The 16,925-nt window shown below is 33.7% G+C and overlaps 1 protein-coding gene across 3 annotated transcripts in view; it reads right to left on the reverse strand.

Moving 5' to 3' along the window:
• LOC106058994 (uncharacterized) overlaps positions 1-16,925 on the reverse strand; it is an 83,875-nt gene that overhangs the window by 45,322 nt on the left and 21,628 nt on the right. For all 3 annotated transcript variants that reach the window (XM_013216516.2, XM_013216519.2, XM_013216517.2), the window contains 21 exons: positions 16,713-16,925; positions 12,184-12,524; positions 11,975-12,071; positions 11,496-11,681; positions 11,001-11,249; positions 8,134-8,361; positions 7,522-7,755; positions 7,069-7,220; positions 6,683-6,777; positions 6,410-6,557; positions 5,609-5,690; positions 5,267-5,491; positions 4,159-4,395; positions 3,769-3,954; positions 3,348-3,535; positions 3,130-3,150; positions 2,900-3,005; positions 2,375-2,596; positions 1,982-2,209; positions 768-995; positions 116-311 (listed from right to left, as the gene is read on the reverse strand). In XM_013216516.2, the coding sequence (XP_013071970.2) occupies positions 116-311; positions 768-995; positions 1,982-2,209; positions 2,375-2,596; positions 2,900-3,005; positions 3,130-3,150; positions 3,348-3,535; positions 3,769-3,954; positions 4,159-4,395; positions 5,267-5,491; positions 5,609-5,690; positions 6,410-6,557; positions 6,683-6,777; positions 7,069-7,220; positions 7,522-7,755; positions 8,134-8,361; positions 11,001-11,249; positions 11,496-11,681; positions 11,975-12,071; positions 12,184-12,524; positions 16,713-16,925 (3,862 nt within the window). The remainder of the gene's footprint in view (positions 1-115; positions 312-767; positions 996-1,981; positions 2,210-2,374; positions 2,597-2,899; positions 3,006-3,129; positions 3,151-3,347; positions 3,536-3,768; positions 3,955-4,158; positions 4,396-5,266; positions 5,492-5,608; positions 5,691-6,409; positions 6,558-6,682; positions 6,778-7,068; positions 7,221-7,521; positions 7,756-8,133; positions 8,362-11,000; positions 11,250-11,495; positions 11,682-11,974; positions 12,072-12,183; positions 12,525-16,712) is intronic.

Consider the following 16,925-nt stretch of genomic DNA (forward strand, 5'->3'; position numbering starts at 1 on the left):
TGAACAAGTATACAAAAAGTATTATCCAATATAACATTAAAGAAACCATTTATAAAGAACAAAAAAAGAGTTTTGAGATAAGCTCTAAAAAAATGTATAAATGTTGTAACCCTACCTTATTAAACAAATCAATGATATGAGTTGGTATGCTAAGAATCTGTCTGAGCTCCTCACTCTCCAATTTCTCCCATCCTGGGGTGACATCAATTATGATCTTGAACAATTGGACAATGGACAGATCAAAGTCTACTAGACTTAAAGTAGAGCCAAGGCAGTAAAAGTTTTCTTCAAAACACTGTTTAACAGTGGCACTGAAAGAAAATTATTAAGAATAATTGATGAGGAAGTATATTAATGATTTGCTTCTTAATTTAAAATAGTGTTGTCATGAAGACAGATACTAGTAATTGTTACGACACAAGACTCTTCGAAATAATAATACACTCTCAGGTTATTACTCTATAAATACTTTAATATTACAACAAGTTATGTAAATACGAACATTTCATTTCTCTTCCTGTCAATTTCTCCCGGCTTCCCCTTTTAAACCTCCCTTCCATTCATTACACAAATTTGCACCATTATTCATGCACACCGTGCTGTGCTACGACCGTAACAGTGATATATTTTTCAATAAATCACACTAAATTAAAAACAAGCATTATTACAAGAAGAAACTAGATCCTTTTTTTTTTTCATTTCCATGTCTTCACATGTCATCACAATTCACAACCAAGAGACATGAGATATATATTTAGAAAACTTACTAGTTGACTGTGGAAGCTGTCAAAGCTGATGTTAAACATTTTTTGGCTTCATTGATATCACATTTGAATGGCAATTGACTGCAGGATGTCAAAGAAATGGTGCTGTTTGGTTCTCCATAACGGCATTCACCAATTTTAGATACTTGTTGAATGATAGTGGTGTCTAAATTGGGGTTTGTACACAAACCAGCAGACTTGATTAGACAAGCAGCTTGCTCTTCAGCCTCACTAGAATATAACAAAAGTTGTTTTTATTTTATTTCATTGTTTATTACATTAATTAATGAATTATAGCTCATGGCAAATTTTACACATGCTGTCTAGCACAGGGCAATATTAAATTGCCCCAGTAGTTACTTGACAAGGTGAGAAGTAGCAAAGATTTTAATAAAAATGCCTTGAACAGGATTTTTTTAATTTATTTCTTTTTTTTGTTACAGCAATGTGTAAATATAAAATATCTAAATACAGTGGAAGCTAGATTATACACCCACCCTTTGTACTGACCTCAACAAGGTGTACCATAGTTTTGTGCTTATACCCCGCGGGTCATAAAAGTTTTTACAAATAAATGGGTTTACAAAATTTATTTTACTCATAAACATAGCATATAGGAAACTATGGACATACCAGTAGGTCTTTATATTTCCTATAGTTCGCTGTGTGATTGTGAAATCTACATTGGATAGCTTTATAAACATATCATTATAAACCCCAAGAAAACAATTAGTATGGATGCGGCTGAGAATCTTTAATACACCATGATAAGCAAAAACTCTATGTAAAGTAGTTGACGGCAAGTGGCGCTATGCACATACAGTGTATATAAGGGTGTGGATTGTATGATTTTTTTTTACTCATTTTGTAATTTGTGCGGAGTATACAGTAAAATTTATAGATATATAAAAAAGAAATAGATAAAGATATTTTAAGCCATTTTAGACATTACTCTAATATTCAAACTTAGAGACAATGCCTTATTATTGTTATATTTTAAAAACGTAAATTTTGTAAGAAACAAAAATATCTGTAATGTCTTGAAATGTGTACTACAACTTAGCTATCTATTATCTGTGACTTTAAAAGTATACTAAACAGCTTTCTGTTCTTTATGATTTGAAAAGTGTTAAAAAAAACTTAGCTATCTGCTATTTATGACTTTAAATGTATACCATAGTTTTGTAATGTTCTACTAGATTAAATATGCATTTTACCTGCAATCACTGAAATCTTTGTTACATGTAAGTTCTGAACATCCTGGCTGAACATCGATGCGTCCTAGAAGTTGACAACGAACTTTGGTAATTAGTTCAGTGTCATCATAACAAGTTTGTGACACTATGTCAGAAATAATAATTGCTTTGCGGTGGAATTCTTTAATCTCATCATAGGAGCAAAATTGTGAGTAGTCGACAGCACATGTGATTGTCTCCCTTGCTTCTCTATAAAAGAATTACAAGAAACACCTAATGTCAATACATTGTTATTATCTTAAAATGTAACATGTCCCTAAATATATCAGCATGCAAAAAAAGCTCCAAAACCAATAAAAATGTTTCTATACTTAAAAAATTACATAAATATATATATATAAATACATAGCTAACCTGCACAGTCCATCACTTGAATTTGGATTCAAATAAGCTGTGAATCTGTCCATGCATTCCTCAGCTCTGCTTATCAGACATCTGGGTACAGGTTTTATTTCAGGACAGAAGTTGATAATGAATTTCTCTCTCATTGTGTCTAAGACCTCATAATATGATGAAGTCATGTTGCTAGTGCAATTGGTTCTCACGGCTAGCTGAGCTTGTTCATCATCAAAATCACTGGCAAAACAAAGAGAAGACATTTAGCTCAGTTACTTGTTTTTTAACACTATTTAGAAGAAATAAATGGATCACCCCAACTGCCCAAATTTAAAAGAAGATATAAAATTGTAGCTTCTGGGTTGACTAGTAAATGTATTACTTCAGTCTTAAAATGATGTCAATAGAAAAATAAGAGAAGATGAACAATTGAGTTACATTTCAACAGGCTATTTATTATATAAACTTATTTTTAAGTTTCCTAAACAACTTTTTTCCAACTCCATGAATAGTTCTTGAAGGTCAGTAATTGATAATACTTACCCACAAGCATGTTCACGTTGTGACAGAGAAAGGAAAGGAAGAGTAAATATGCGTTCCACATGGCCATACATTAAAGTATTGATGCTTTGCTCACATTTTGGTGTCACTAAAAAATAGATTGAAAATAGAAAACATTACATTTTTTTAGAATTAAATTTAATGAAATCATGTAACAATAGTTTAAAATAAAATTCCAATTTTATTTATCAACCATCTCAAATACAACATACCATTCATCGGGAAAGTCATTTCTGAAGGAAAAAAAAAGGATAATCAATAAATATTTTTTTAAGTATTTTCATTTTAAATTTTATATTTTATCAATGATTAAAATTCTAACTCAAAATGTGTCTTTCAATAATAAATGATGTTGAGCTTATAAACACTTTTGGAAAAAAAAAGTTGGATCAAATATTAATAGTGCAGCTATTGTTTCTATTCTACTCACCTGTGTCAGAAACAATTTCCACCAGGTTCAAGATGATCTCAATGACATATTTAGTTGTAGATGTCTCACCAAAAATGTCTACTTCTATCCCCATGAAGCAGGACCGCAAATTATTGAAGGCATCAGTTATGGTTTCGAAACTGAAAGTACTATGATTACTTTGTTGTTTCCCTACAGACTCTGTAAAACTGTCAATATAAAAAAAATTTTCACTGCTCAACAGATTGATCATTTTTAATAATATAATCAAATTTTTAAAAAATACTACTGGGCTATGAACAGTAAAGATAAAAAAAAAAATGTACAGTTGACTTTGTATAGTTCCAGGGAGATGAAAAGAACAAAGATCATCATAAACCTATTCTACTTGTGACTCAGATGAGTGAATTTCATTGAACTATATTTCCTTGTCAAAACTTACTTGCTAATACAAGTGGCTATTTCTAAATCTGTAACATTCTTCTCTATAATTTTAACATCAGTAGAACAAACTTGAGAAAAGATTGATTTAAACACTTCAAACTTTGAGTTGACTTGAACTAGCTGGCAAGCAGATGTACAGTTCTTGATGGCTTCCTTCACACACTGGGTAGTCTCATTAAATAAGCTAATGGAAGATTTCAGGTGACAAGTCAACAAAGACATTTATGCATAATTTATAAATGCTTTATTGCTTTTGATGTATATATAATTAAATATTAATTAAATATTTATTTGTTTAAATACTGGAAGTCAAGAAATATATGCAAATTTATTTCTTTTTTTTTTCTTTTTTTTAAAATACAAATGACACATGCATGTTAAGACTTACTTGCAAGAAATATCTTGAACTAAAGGAATATTTTCTGAATTTAAAACTGATGTGAAACATTTCAAAGCATCCAAGGGTCTACAGTTATCTTGGATTGTGAAGTTATATTTCTCAGAACAGTTCAAAGAACCAATCATTGCTTCAAGTGCCCACTGGGTTTGTTTGAACTCTAGGATACTGTCTTTCAGGCAGAAAGACTCAGCTTGTGCAACACGACCTCTGCTTTCATTGACAGCGCTACATAAAAAAAATTAATTACTTGAATTAGTAGCATATAACAAAACAATTTCTTTTTTTTTTTTTTTGTTTTACAATTCCTCAAATTAGCTTACAAATTATTCATTGAAAAAATATGGAATGCTGATACAGATCTTGAAAATGGCTCTAACAATTTTCTGGAAATTTTACAGTTTATGTATAACTTTGGGTAAAAAATTACTAGCTAATTTAACCTACAGCACTAAACCATTATAATTTTCAAATAAGAATATTTCAAAATTAAATTTGGTCTGGCGATCTATATCGTGAAAACTTTAGTGGAAATTTCTTCTTATATTCACTAAAGAGAAAAATAAGCAAATAGGCATTAAGGAATATTTTTGGGCACTGTCTTTTGTAGAATTCAATTCACCTGTGTCAGAAACACTTTCCACCAGGTTTAAGATATTCTCAATGACATATTCAGTTGTAGATGTCTCACCCAAAATGTCTAGGTTTCTGTCTTTTTCTGTTTTTAAGTCTGGATCTATAATACCAAACTAGAATTTTTTATATATTCTAAGTAGATTTATACAGGCCATAACCAGTATTTTTTTCCAGGGGGGAAGGAGAACAGGGGAACAGGAGCTGTTTAATAAAAATATTTATTTATTTATCTATCATTTGTTATAAAGAGTAAAGTAATCCCTCTTACAAAACGTTATCAGCTTTATAAATGGGGAATGTTACTTACTGTCATCAATATTTGCAAACTATTGCATACAACTATTTTCAAAAATATGACCAACAAGTGTTCTAGAAAACAGATATTTTTTCTGTATTTTTTTTTTTTTTATTTTTAATTTTAAAAAAAAAGATGAATTTTTTTTTATTGGGGGAGAGCACTCACTTGCACAAGTCATCCTCAGACATTTCGAGACCATTAGTGTTGATTAAAATAGCTGTGGTGCTAATGGGTCCTATGTCACAAGTTTGGTTAGCCTCCTGGATGAGACACACTTTAACTTCAGCAGATATATTGAGTGATGATAATGTGTCAACAAAGTCTTTCCTCCCTCCCAACTCACAATCAGCCTTCTTGCTGTGAATACAGTCTAGCACAACACTAGCAGAGCTGAAACAGTCAAATACACATTTTAATGTACTTTCTACTCTTTAAATAAAATAAATTAGGCACAAAATTAAGGAAGATTGTATTAGGTCTGAGTGTTGTGTGCATAAGAAAGATTACCTGCACTGGATTTCTTTTTTCTGAATATATTCTGCACTAAGGTCTAGCACACAGCTTGCTAGAGATGTCGTATTACAGTAGCCTGGACAGAAATAAACATTTTATAAGCAATGAAAAACAAAAAAAATAAGCCTTTAAATTTAAAACATACCAGTACAGAATTGTTAACCTTTTTGATCAATCTACTTTTTCCTATTATTTTAAAATTAAGGTTGGACGAATACCAAAATATACAACAAAAATATTCACAGAACAAGAAAAAAAATAGTGTGCTTTGAGGTTAATTTTTTCATTCATTTAGTACAGCAAAAATGATGTCAGGATTCTACAGTCATCATTATTAGAACTACACTCAGTCACAAGTGGCAAAGTTGAGTTATATTGAAATGATAAAAGTTACTTTACTATGCTTAGTGTATTATATGTATGATAATCCAAAAATATTAATGTCCTATTGTGTAGGTGAAATCAGAAATAAGATTATAAGAGTTAAGTGACATGTATTTAGTTTGGCTTGTCCTACTTTATGATAAATTCATATTTGCTATTATAAATTAGAATTTTTGTTGTGCCTGAACTCCCTGCCCCCCCCCCCCCCCCCCCCAAAAAAAAAAAAAAAAAAACAACTGGAGAGAGATGTTGAGTAAAGTGAACTAATCCAGTCATGTTTTTGTCAACATCTTGAGAAACAAATATGTAAATTCATTTTTTGAATTTACAGATTAAGTTGCACATTTTATATGAATTATTTAATTCTTTTGCTAAAATCAAGGTAAAAATCTTTAGATTATGAATATTCACCAGCCAGAGGTCCATTGTTGAGATCATTACATAAGTTGTTGGAGCAACAATAGGTACATTTATCTTTGAAGCATCCAGGTTTACAAGCTGGTTCAGGTTTGCAGCCTCTAGATTTTGGTAGGCCTGCTTCAGTCACTGTCTCACAGATCTGTAGATGTTGGGAAATATTTTCAAACATTAGTCTTATCAAAAATTTACAGAATTTATTTATATATACAAGTTTTTGTTTATCTTTTCAAATATAAACTGTTAGAGTAAATGAGTGAAGAAAACCTGATTGTTGTTGCATGTTTCAACCTCTGCTACATCAGCACAAGTTTTTGCCCCTTCACCTTGACATGAGTAGCATTGTAAAGTATCTCTCCTTGCTTGATTTCAGAACAGAAAAAAATTGTTATGATATTAATAATAAATAATAAGGAATGGAATGGGTTGTCTGAATCAGCTAGGATAACCAATGACAGAGTTTAAGTCATTGATTAACATGCATAACTAGTTTGACACATGAAATGCGTAGGAACTAATTATCTTCTTTTTTGAAGCAATGTTTGTAATATATAAGATAAGATAAGATGTTATATACACATGAGTTAAAGGATAACAAACATTTTAGAAATTTAAAAAAAAGATTCTAAATCAAGATAACAATCAGCCATTACCTGTACAGATCTGATCAACTGCTGTATATAAAGCTTGCATAGACTTTTTGATGATTTTTCCAGAAGTACTATTGTTTTGCAGGTTAAGTGAAGCTTTAACACAGGACCAGGACACTTGCAGCTCTTCACACAAACTGGAGACTTGAGTCCAACTATAGAGACAGCAAACAATATTTCATAACCTTAGTTTTCTGTAGCAATTTTTTTCTCAAAGCATATGCTTTTTTTTTTTAATATAGTAAATGGAAAAAAAAATTTTTGGATAAACATGAGTGTCACTTAGTATATTCACAAACTTAAAAAACACTGATCCCTAAAATAAATATCACATTACTTAAAATGTATTTATATACAAAGAGAAGCGCAATTTTATTTGTCCTAATGTAGTCATCAAAAAACACTGAAAGAAAAAAATATATTGTCAGTTGAATGAAAGACAAAATCAATACTTACATGGAAGAGTTCTGTACATTTATTTCCATCAGGCTTACATCAAAACCAACAATAGAATAAACTTTTTTCTGGAAGATGTCGAGACATGAGACGAGCTGGTCTTCTGTGTCATTACACTTCAAATTGGTCCACTGTTTAATCACCTGTTCCAAACGTTTTGAAATGGACAGAGAAGTGATGTCATCACAATTTTTAGTTTCTTCATATACACAGTCACGTGCCAATGTGATCTTACTGTGAAGTAAACAAATTTAAGCAAAGTCTGAGATGACATAATTATTCATTAAACATATTTACTATTTACTAAATAATTTCATAAAGATTTTATATAGATTTTATGTTTATTGAGACAAATTTTGTTAATTTGTTTTGTAAAAAGTTTTCATTATGAAAATTATTCTTAAATTTAAATACCCACATTTCTATTCAAGTGTTTGTAGAATATCTCTATTCTAACTGAAATAAATTCCTCCTAGTCAAAGCAAAAATAGTTTTAACGATGACCAATTAATAATTTTAACAATGACCAATCAAGTTTTAAGACTGACCAATCAATAGTTTTAACAATGACCAATCAATAGTTTTTACAATGACCAATCAATTATTACTTACACACAAATGGAGTTGTTGTCAGAGACCTTCGCGCTCGTTTGGAAATTAGCCAAGTCAGTGACACACTTCATAGCTCTGCTTTCTGGACATACTGTCTCGGGAGGTTCAATACACTGCTCCTCTAGTCTGTTGTTCAGCTTGGAAACAATAGATACTACTGTAGATCTTTTACACTCATCACACTCTGACACGTAGCTGTAGGCACAATCTTTGCTGAGAGGTAACAGTCTATGATAGAATAATAGAATACACTTCTATGAAATAACAGAATACATAACTATATGTATTTAGAAATATTCATTCTTGACAATGGCAAATTAATAATAATATGTTTTTAAATGTTAGGTATTTAATTACACAACCATGAGAGTGAGCTAACTTATTTGACATACTTTAAGGTGTACTGAATGTGAGATTTTGCTGTGTAAATGTTATCAAAACCTTGTATGTTGTATTAAAGGTTATGTATTACTATTATACTGCTTTAATCATTTCACAATTCTACTTACTTGCATAGCAATGTATATCTTTACAACATATCATAATCACAATCCCTACCCAAGCCATTAGCTCATAATAAGAGAATACTGAGAAACACTTTTAAAAAAAATTTTTCTAATTTATTAATAAAATTTAACTTATGCCTAAATTCTGAGCCATTTAATTTTAAACTACCAAATCAAAGCCCTCCTAATCAGTTATTGCAGGGGTCTCAAACTCATATCAGCATGTGGGCCACAGTGGAAAGTAACAATCAGTCAGTGGGCCACACCACGAAAAGAGAATGTTTTTTCATTAAATTTTACAAACACTACTGTCACTGTGCAGTTAAATGATAAAATAACATTTTTATATAATTATTAATTACATTTATTGTAGTTTATACATGCACAGGCAGTTTTGTTTACTAAAATAAGTTGACGTTGCCTCTGTCACTAATATAAAAAAAAAGCAGAAACTGTAGTCCCCCCCCCCCCCAAAAAAAAAAAAAAAAAACTATAATTACTAGTTACTAGGCCTACTGCAGATGGCTCGTCACTCATGTTTCTGTCCACTCAGCTGAGAGCGTTTGGCAGAGACCAGACCATCGACGTTAGGCCTGAAGTCGCGTGTAGTGGCAAGCCGCAAGGTTGCTCTCAGATGCTCATCAGTCAATCTTGATCGTAATGCTGCTTTGTTGATCTTCATTCTGGAGAAAAACTGTTCACAAACGTACGCACTCCCAAACATCGCTAGAATTCTAGCAGGTGCGCAGAATAAGTTTGAAAACTTCTCTCTGGGATGTAACTGGTAGAAATCTGGAACATCAGCGTATTTTTGCTTCAGAACAGTGTCACACTGCAGGTCCAGTAGTTCAATCTGGACTTCCACTGGAACGTTTTTCACGTCAACTGCGAACGGAGTGGCAACAAGGAAAAACTGTGGTTCGAGAGCAGTGAATTGCTGAAAGCGGTGTTCAAAATCTTCAAGTAGTCTGAAGAGGATGTCTACGTAGTCTTTCAGGCACTGTAGTTCAACCGTTATGCTCTGTAGAAAAGAGAAATGAGTCAGGTTTCCATCTGCCAGCTGAGTGGCCCACAAAGTCAACTTGCATCTGAATGAATCAAACATCACGGTAATAAGCTGCTTTGTGCCCTGTAGTTGTGAATTGATTGCATTGAGATGTTGCATGATGTGAGTAATAAAAGCAAGATCCGACAAAAACATTAGGTCACTGAGCTGAGACATATCTCTGTCTTTCATTGCCATGAACAATGCTATTTCCCGTCTCAGTTCAAAAAATCTCTGCAGCACTTTTCCACGACTCAACCATCTGACTTCCGTATGATAAAGCAACTCTCCGTATTCCGTTTCTAAATCAGCTAGAAATGACACAAACTGTCTGTGGTTGAGACCCTGTGCACGTATGAAGTTCACCGTCTTCACGACAACATCCATCACGTTCTTCGTTTGTAGACTTTTGCCACAGAGTGCTTCTCGGTGCAGAAGGTCCCGCCAAGCTGAGCGGATACCGTTTCTCTACCATTAATCCAACAACACCAACCTTCTCTGAACACATTGCTGGTGCACCATCCGTAACCACTTCAACAAGTTTTTTCCCACGTAGCCCACACACCTGTCAATACAAGCTTCCAGTTCTTGAAACATTGCTAGTAAGTCCAATTGCTCTTCAACAATGTTCAAGTTTTCGTCGACCCCACGAATGAATACGACACAGTACACGGTGTCTGTTACACCAGTAGACTCGTCCAGTGCAATGGAATATGCTACAAAGTCTTTTGCAGCGGCAATCAGTTGCTGTTGAACATTTGTCGCTGACTCGGTGATCCTGCTTGCAACTGTGTTTGCAGACAAACTTATGCCTTCGAAGAGTTTCTTTTTCTCGGGGCAGATAATTTCACACGCCTAAGGCATACACTCTTTTACAAACTGGCCTTCAGTGAATGGTCGTGATGCCTTTGCTATCATCTCGCTAACAACAAAGCTTGCTTTCACAGAATCTTGACACATGTACCCCATCCCTCCCCATCTCCCTTTCTTTCTCCTGTTTCGCTAGCCGCGTGGCCTGATATAATGATATAATGGTGGCCAGATTCTAGCCGCTATCGGCCAGCGGTAAGAATCCGGCCAGCGTTCACCTAGCTGAAAGCCTAAGCGGTTGGTTGGCGACAGTGACACCTCATTTACTGATTTATGCAGTTGTAAATCATTTCACGGCTTATATGTGGTCATTGTAAATTTTATCTAATTTTTTTTTAATTCGCGGACGTGGTCGCGTGCCACACAAAATAGCTTCTTGTGGCCCGCGTGCCACGTGTTTGAGACCCCTGAGTTATTGTGACCCTTATAATATTCACAAAACATACGGGCATAAGCTTTCCCAGTCAGGACTTGGCTGTTTAGCCATGTGATGTACATCCATGATGCAGTTGATGGCTGCTGCTGGATCACATCCACAGCTTCCTGTAAAGTTGCTGACACTGCTTGATTGGTTCAATGCAGACAATTTATATCCGAATGCCAGAGTTATATTTTTGGCTAGGTTTATGTATTCAACAGGTAATGGACCCTTACAGGTTGCAACTGAAGCATTGATGCATTTCTGTAGTGTTTGGCTAATGAAAAAAAAAACAATATATAATAGTTTACAAATATATTTACTAAATAAAGCTTACACATAAAAAATGTTTTACCAAAAAAAATTATTTCAGCAAAAAAATATATAAAATAAATATATAACATGTGTAAAAGGTTTTTGTTGGGTACAGTATATTTAAAGATATTGCTATTAATTTTCATAGCCTAATAGCCTAATGAAAAGGTAAGCATTAAATTATATTTCCCTTAATGATACTACTCACAAATATTGTTCTCCAGTTAGATTTACATTAGGATTATAAAAGCAGGAATAGGCTTCATTGTAGCTACAGTTGGTTAGTTGAATTTCTTGATGACACACTAAGCTGAATATTGCAGTTAGATTTTGCTTTGAACTGTCTCCATAACCACAGCTTGTGAACCACATGTCAATCACAGATTGTGTTTTGCTGAAAAGAGATGTTGATATAGTAGGTATGCTGAGACATAGCTTCAGATCCTAGCTACCCTAGGCAAATTTATTAACTTGACACATACATTTAAATAACAGCTTGAAATTCTTTTTTTTAGAAACAATGTAAACTTAATTTTTATAAACTAATATCTACAGGCTTTCACTATCAGTGTAGAAATACATAAAATACAAATTAAATAACAAGATGTTAAGGAATTTTAAATTACCTTTTATTTCTGAACTACATTTTTTTTGTGTGAAATGTTTAAAAAAAGACAAACAACTAACCGACATGAACCAACATCAACTGTCCCCTGCAAAATACTTTTTGTGATATTAAAGATGAGCTCTTTGAACGTCACATCTGCTGCACATATGTGCATATCTTTAAAAGAAATAGTCAACAAAAATGCTCCTTCACTTGCTTATGACTATATCTAGAATTTTCTTACTTTTCAAGCAATAAAAGACTTTGACAGAATAATTACAAGTCTTACCTGATAGAAGATTTGATTCTAAATAATTCAAGAATGACTCCACTTTCAGTTGATTTACATCTTTTATCTCTACTTCATTTAAGCAGCCTAATCCATAGGTTATGGTTTCTTGCAGTAATGTTGAAGATGGTTCTTTTATTTTCTCAATGCATTCATTGACTATCAGCATGTCTGATGTAATGTTGAACACAGGAACAAGTGAGCCATTGAGAATGTCCTTTGTCAGTGTCTTGTTTTGGCAAGAATTGCTGACAAGACTAATCACACCATAAAGAAGATTTGACCGCTCAGCATTGCTACAACTTACAGCAGCATAGCTAAAGCAGTCCATTGCTTGGGATCTTGAAAAAATATTTGTTTAAAAATATGTTTTAAATAACAAACTTAGATTCTACACAGTAAAATATATCCTTTCATTTTCATCTCTAGATTTTTAATTATATTTACATACATATTTACATTTATTTGTTTCAATTCAAATTAAAACAAGTGATTGGTTAAAAACACAGTTTAAAATATTTATATATTCTCATTAAATTTTTATTTTTTTTATTTTCTCATTATTAAAAGTTTATAAAATCATAAAAGACTTAATTAAGTGTTTGAATATTAAAAGAAAGAGATTTCCCCAAAACTATGTCATTCAGATATAATGTATGGATGCATCCAAAATTTGGAGCTATGAAAAAATGTTAAGTAATGATCTAATGAAAATGAAATAAAATGTAGAAAGAAAAAAATTTAATTAAGTAGCCAAAACAATAACAAACAGTACATATTATGAGCCTAATACAAAGGGTTCCTATTTCCACATCATCTTATATTTTATATATTACATATTACTTATATATGATCTAAAAGTCTCCACATGATAATCTATAAGTCTCCACATGATAATCTATAAGTCTCAACATGATAATCTATAAGTCTCCACAATTTAATATATGTCTCCACATGATGATCTATAAGTCTCCACATGATAATCTATAAGTCTCCACATGATAATCTATAAGTCTCAACATGATAATCTATAAGTCTCCACAATTTAATATATAAGTCTCCACATGATGATCTATAAGTCTCCACATGATGATTATAAGTTTTCCATATGATGATCTATAAGTCTCCACATGATACCGGTAATCCCTAAGTCTCCACATGATGATCTATAAGTCTCCACATGATGATCTATACGTCTCCACATGATAATCTATAAGTCTCAACATGATAATCTATAAGTCTCCACATGATGATCTATAAGTCTCAACATGATAATCTATAAGTCTCCACAATTTAATATACAAGTTTCCACATGATGATCTATAAGTCTCCACATGATGATTATAAGTTTTCCATATGATGATCTATAAGTCTCCACATGATACCGGTAATCCCTAAGTCTCAACATGATGATCTATAAGTCTCCACATGATGATCTATACGTCTCCACATGATAATCTATAAGTCTCAACATGATAATCTATAAGTCTCCACATGATGATCTATAAGTCTCAACATGATAATCTATAAGTCTCCACAATTTAATATATAAGTTTCCACATGATGATCTATAAGTCTCCACATGATACCGGTAATCCCTAAGTCTCCACATGATGATCTATAAGTCTCCACATGATGATCTATACATCTCCACATGATAATCTATAAGTCTCAACATGATAATCTATAAGTCTCCACATGATGATCTATAAGTCTCAACATGATAATCTATAAGTCTCCACAATTTAATATACAAGTTTCCACATGATGATCTATAAGTCTCCACATGATGATCTATAAGTCTCCACATGATGATTATAAGTTTTCCATATGATGATCTATAAGTCTCCACATGATACCGGTAATCCCTAAGTCTCAACATGATGATCTATAAGTCTCCACATGATACCGGTAATCCCTAAGTCTCCACATGATGATCTATAAGTCTCCACATGATGATCTATAAGTCTCCACATGATGATCTATAAGTCTCATATGATAATCTATAAGTCTCCACATGATAATCTATAAGTCTCCACATGATGATCTATAAGTCTCACATGATGATCTATAAGTCTCACATGATGATCTGTAAGTCTCACATGATGATCTATAAGTCTCACATGATGATCTATAAGTCTCCACATGATGATCTGTAAGTCTCACATGATGATCTATAAGTCTCCACATGATGATCTATAAGTCTCACATGATGATCTATAAGTCTCACATGATGATCTATAAGTCTCACATGATGATCTATAAGTCTCACATGATGATCTGTAAGTCTCACATGATGATCTATAAGTCTCACATGATGATCTATAAGTCTCCACATGATGATTATAAGTCTCCACATGATATCTATAAGTCTCACATGATGATCTGTAAGTCTACACATGATGATATATAAGACTCCACATAATAATCTAAAAGTCTCCACAAGATAATTTATGTCTCCACATGATGATCTGTAAGTCTCCACATGATATCTAAAAGTTTCCACATGATGATTATAAGTCTCCACATGATGATCTGTAGGTCTTTACATGATAATCTATAAGTCTCCAACTAGAAGTTATATGTGTCCCCCTACATGGAAAATTACAAACAGCTTGAAAAAAACAAAGCTTTTAAGCTTTTTCAAGAGGTTGTGACAAGTCAAAAACTCGCTGTCAGAGTCACTCTAAATTATCACAGCATTAATTATTATTTTTCATTATTTATTTATTTTATTTTAATTATTTCCCCATCCTACCCCTGATTTCTTCACCCGCGCCACCTTTTCCTCTAAAGGCTAGACTTAGTTGACCACATTGGAGATAGCTAAGGCGCGTCCTTTCATTTATCTGCCCTTGATCGGGGAAAGGTAAACACACAATCTCTTTTGTCTTACCCGCCGGATGTCTGAAGGACGGTAGCGGTTTACACCACCTTGGTTTGAATGCAAGCTAATCCCCCCCCCTTCTCTCACGTCTCTCTTTGATCTAAGAGATTACCCTGGTCAACACACCGCGTGATATTCCAAGGTGCGACTCCCACCTCGAGTCAAATCCACCCACGTGTAAGATAAATCTTAGCCTAGGACATTTCCTGTGTCCGCCCGCATTTTCCAGGCTTATATAAAGTAAACCAACTCAAATCAGACTTTTTTTCATTCTCATTCGAGCTGAGCTATCAAGTCTGGACCGCTTCATTTATTCTTTCTCCTAGAGGAATACCTGGTGCCTCCCTCAGGTGTCTGCATATTTATCTATTGGATTAATCACCTATTTGCTATCAAGAATTATTTACCTGCCTATTTATTGGATCAACAACCTATTTATCTGCCTATTTATTTATTTGATATCAAGAATCACCTACTACCTGTGTGCTCAGTGCTATTCAGCACTGCACTTGCCTATTTACCTGCCTATTTATTCATTGGATCAACGATCTATTTACCTGCATTTGTGCTTAGTGCTATTCAGCACTGCACTTTCCTACTGAGATCTGCCTATTTGCTGTTGCTGTTCAGTGTCTACACGACACTACTCAACTCTACTACTTGGCGCTATCGGCATTGCCCGCCTATTCGACAGCCCACCTGTCATCTTATTAGGTGCGACGTCCCTATGGACTCAGGTCTGTGCGAGACGTCATAGCTACGCCAACCCTCTGCAACTCACTGGACATATCCTGTCAACTACGCTGCCCACGGCAGATCAGCTCTGCCCGCAGTAACCTTGTGCCCACGGTAGCCGGCCACCCGCCCTACTGTGCCCACTACAGATATTAGATTTTGGGGATTGAAACTCCACAAGAACTATATCACCGGCGTCCCTCTATCCGCTAGAGCGCCACCTCCAGCTGCAGAACCTCAAGCCAGGACACAGCCAGCTGCGACATCAACAGGAATACCAGCTAAGTCAGAGGACAAAGTGACATACTCTCATATTAAATGCACGCGTGATGATTAAATCTAGTATTCACTAGAGATAGATGCAAAGCCCCCCCCCCCCCTTTTTCATTCTTATATGTATATTTATGTAAATAAATATTCTTTTATTTTAACTTTTGTATCTATCTTTCATTGCTTGTCTCGTTGCGTGCCTGCTCCCGATTCATATGCTGATAGGTTGGTGTGTGATAGCTTTAAAAATAATCATCCCCTAGACAATTAACGCGCCAAACACACGTCACATTTCCCCACCTGTCACAGAGGTTACATGACCAAAGATAACCCTTTATTGTGAACTCAAGCAGTGAACATTGATAAAGGCAAATTACATCAAACAAGTAAAGAGGCACACACAGAAAGGCATAAGTGCCAAAGTTTTGACTGTTTAAGACTACTCCTCCCTACTAGTTCCTAACCACCAGAGATAACACTTGGTTCACCAACCTCAACTCTAATGCAAAGAAAGTGTCCGATTCCATAAAGAAAAAGAAATCACTGAACCACACATAAGGTTGGTGAAGAAGACAATGATTTTCAGTCAAAACTTGTATGATTGCAGCTAAACCATTGAGGTCAAAATATTACTTACATGCAATAATTACTGTTTGTTTGATTACACTGTTGTTTTAGCTGCTCAAATGTTGGGCAATAAGAGCTGCATTGTGGTGTACTTAATATCATATATTTCACTTCAGCACAATTAAGGAGAGCCTGATTTATAGAGCTTTCATTCAATAGCGCTTGTATGTCCATAGCTGAACATCCTCTGATACTGGTGACTATGTTTAGTTTGTCAAATGAG

This window comes from Biomphalaria glabrata, chromosome 1 (genome assembly GCF_947242115.1).
Source record: "Biomphalaria glabrata chromosome 1, xgBioGlab47.1, whole genome shotgun sequence".
In the NCBI taxonomy this organism is placed as follows: Eukaryota; Metazoa; Mollusca; class Gastropoda; family Planorbidae; genus Biomphalaria; species Biomphalaria glabrata.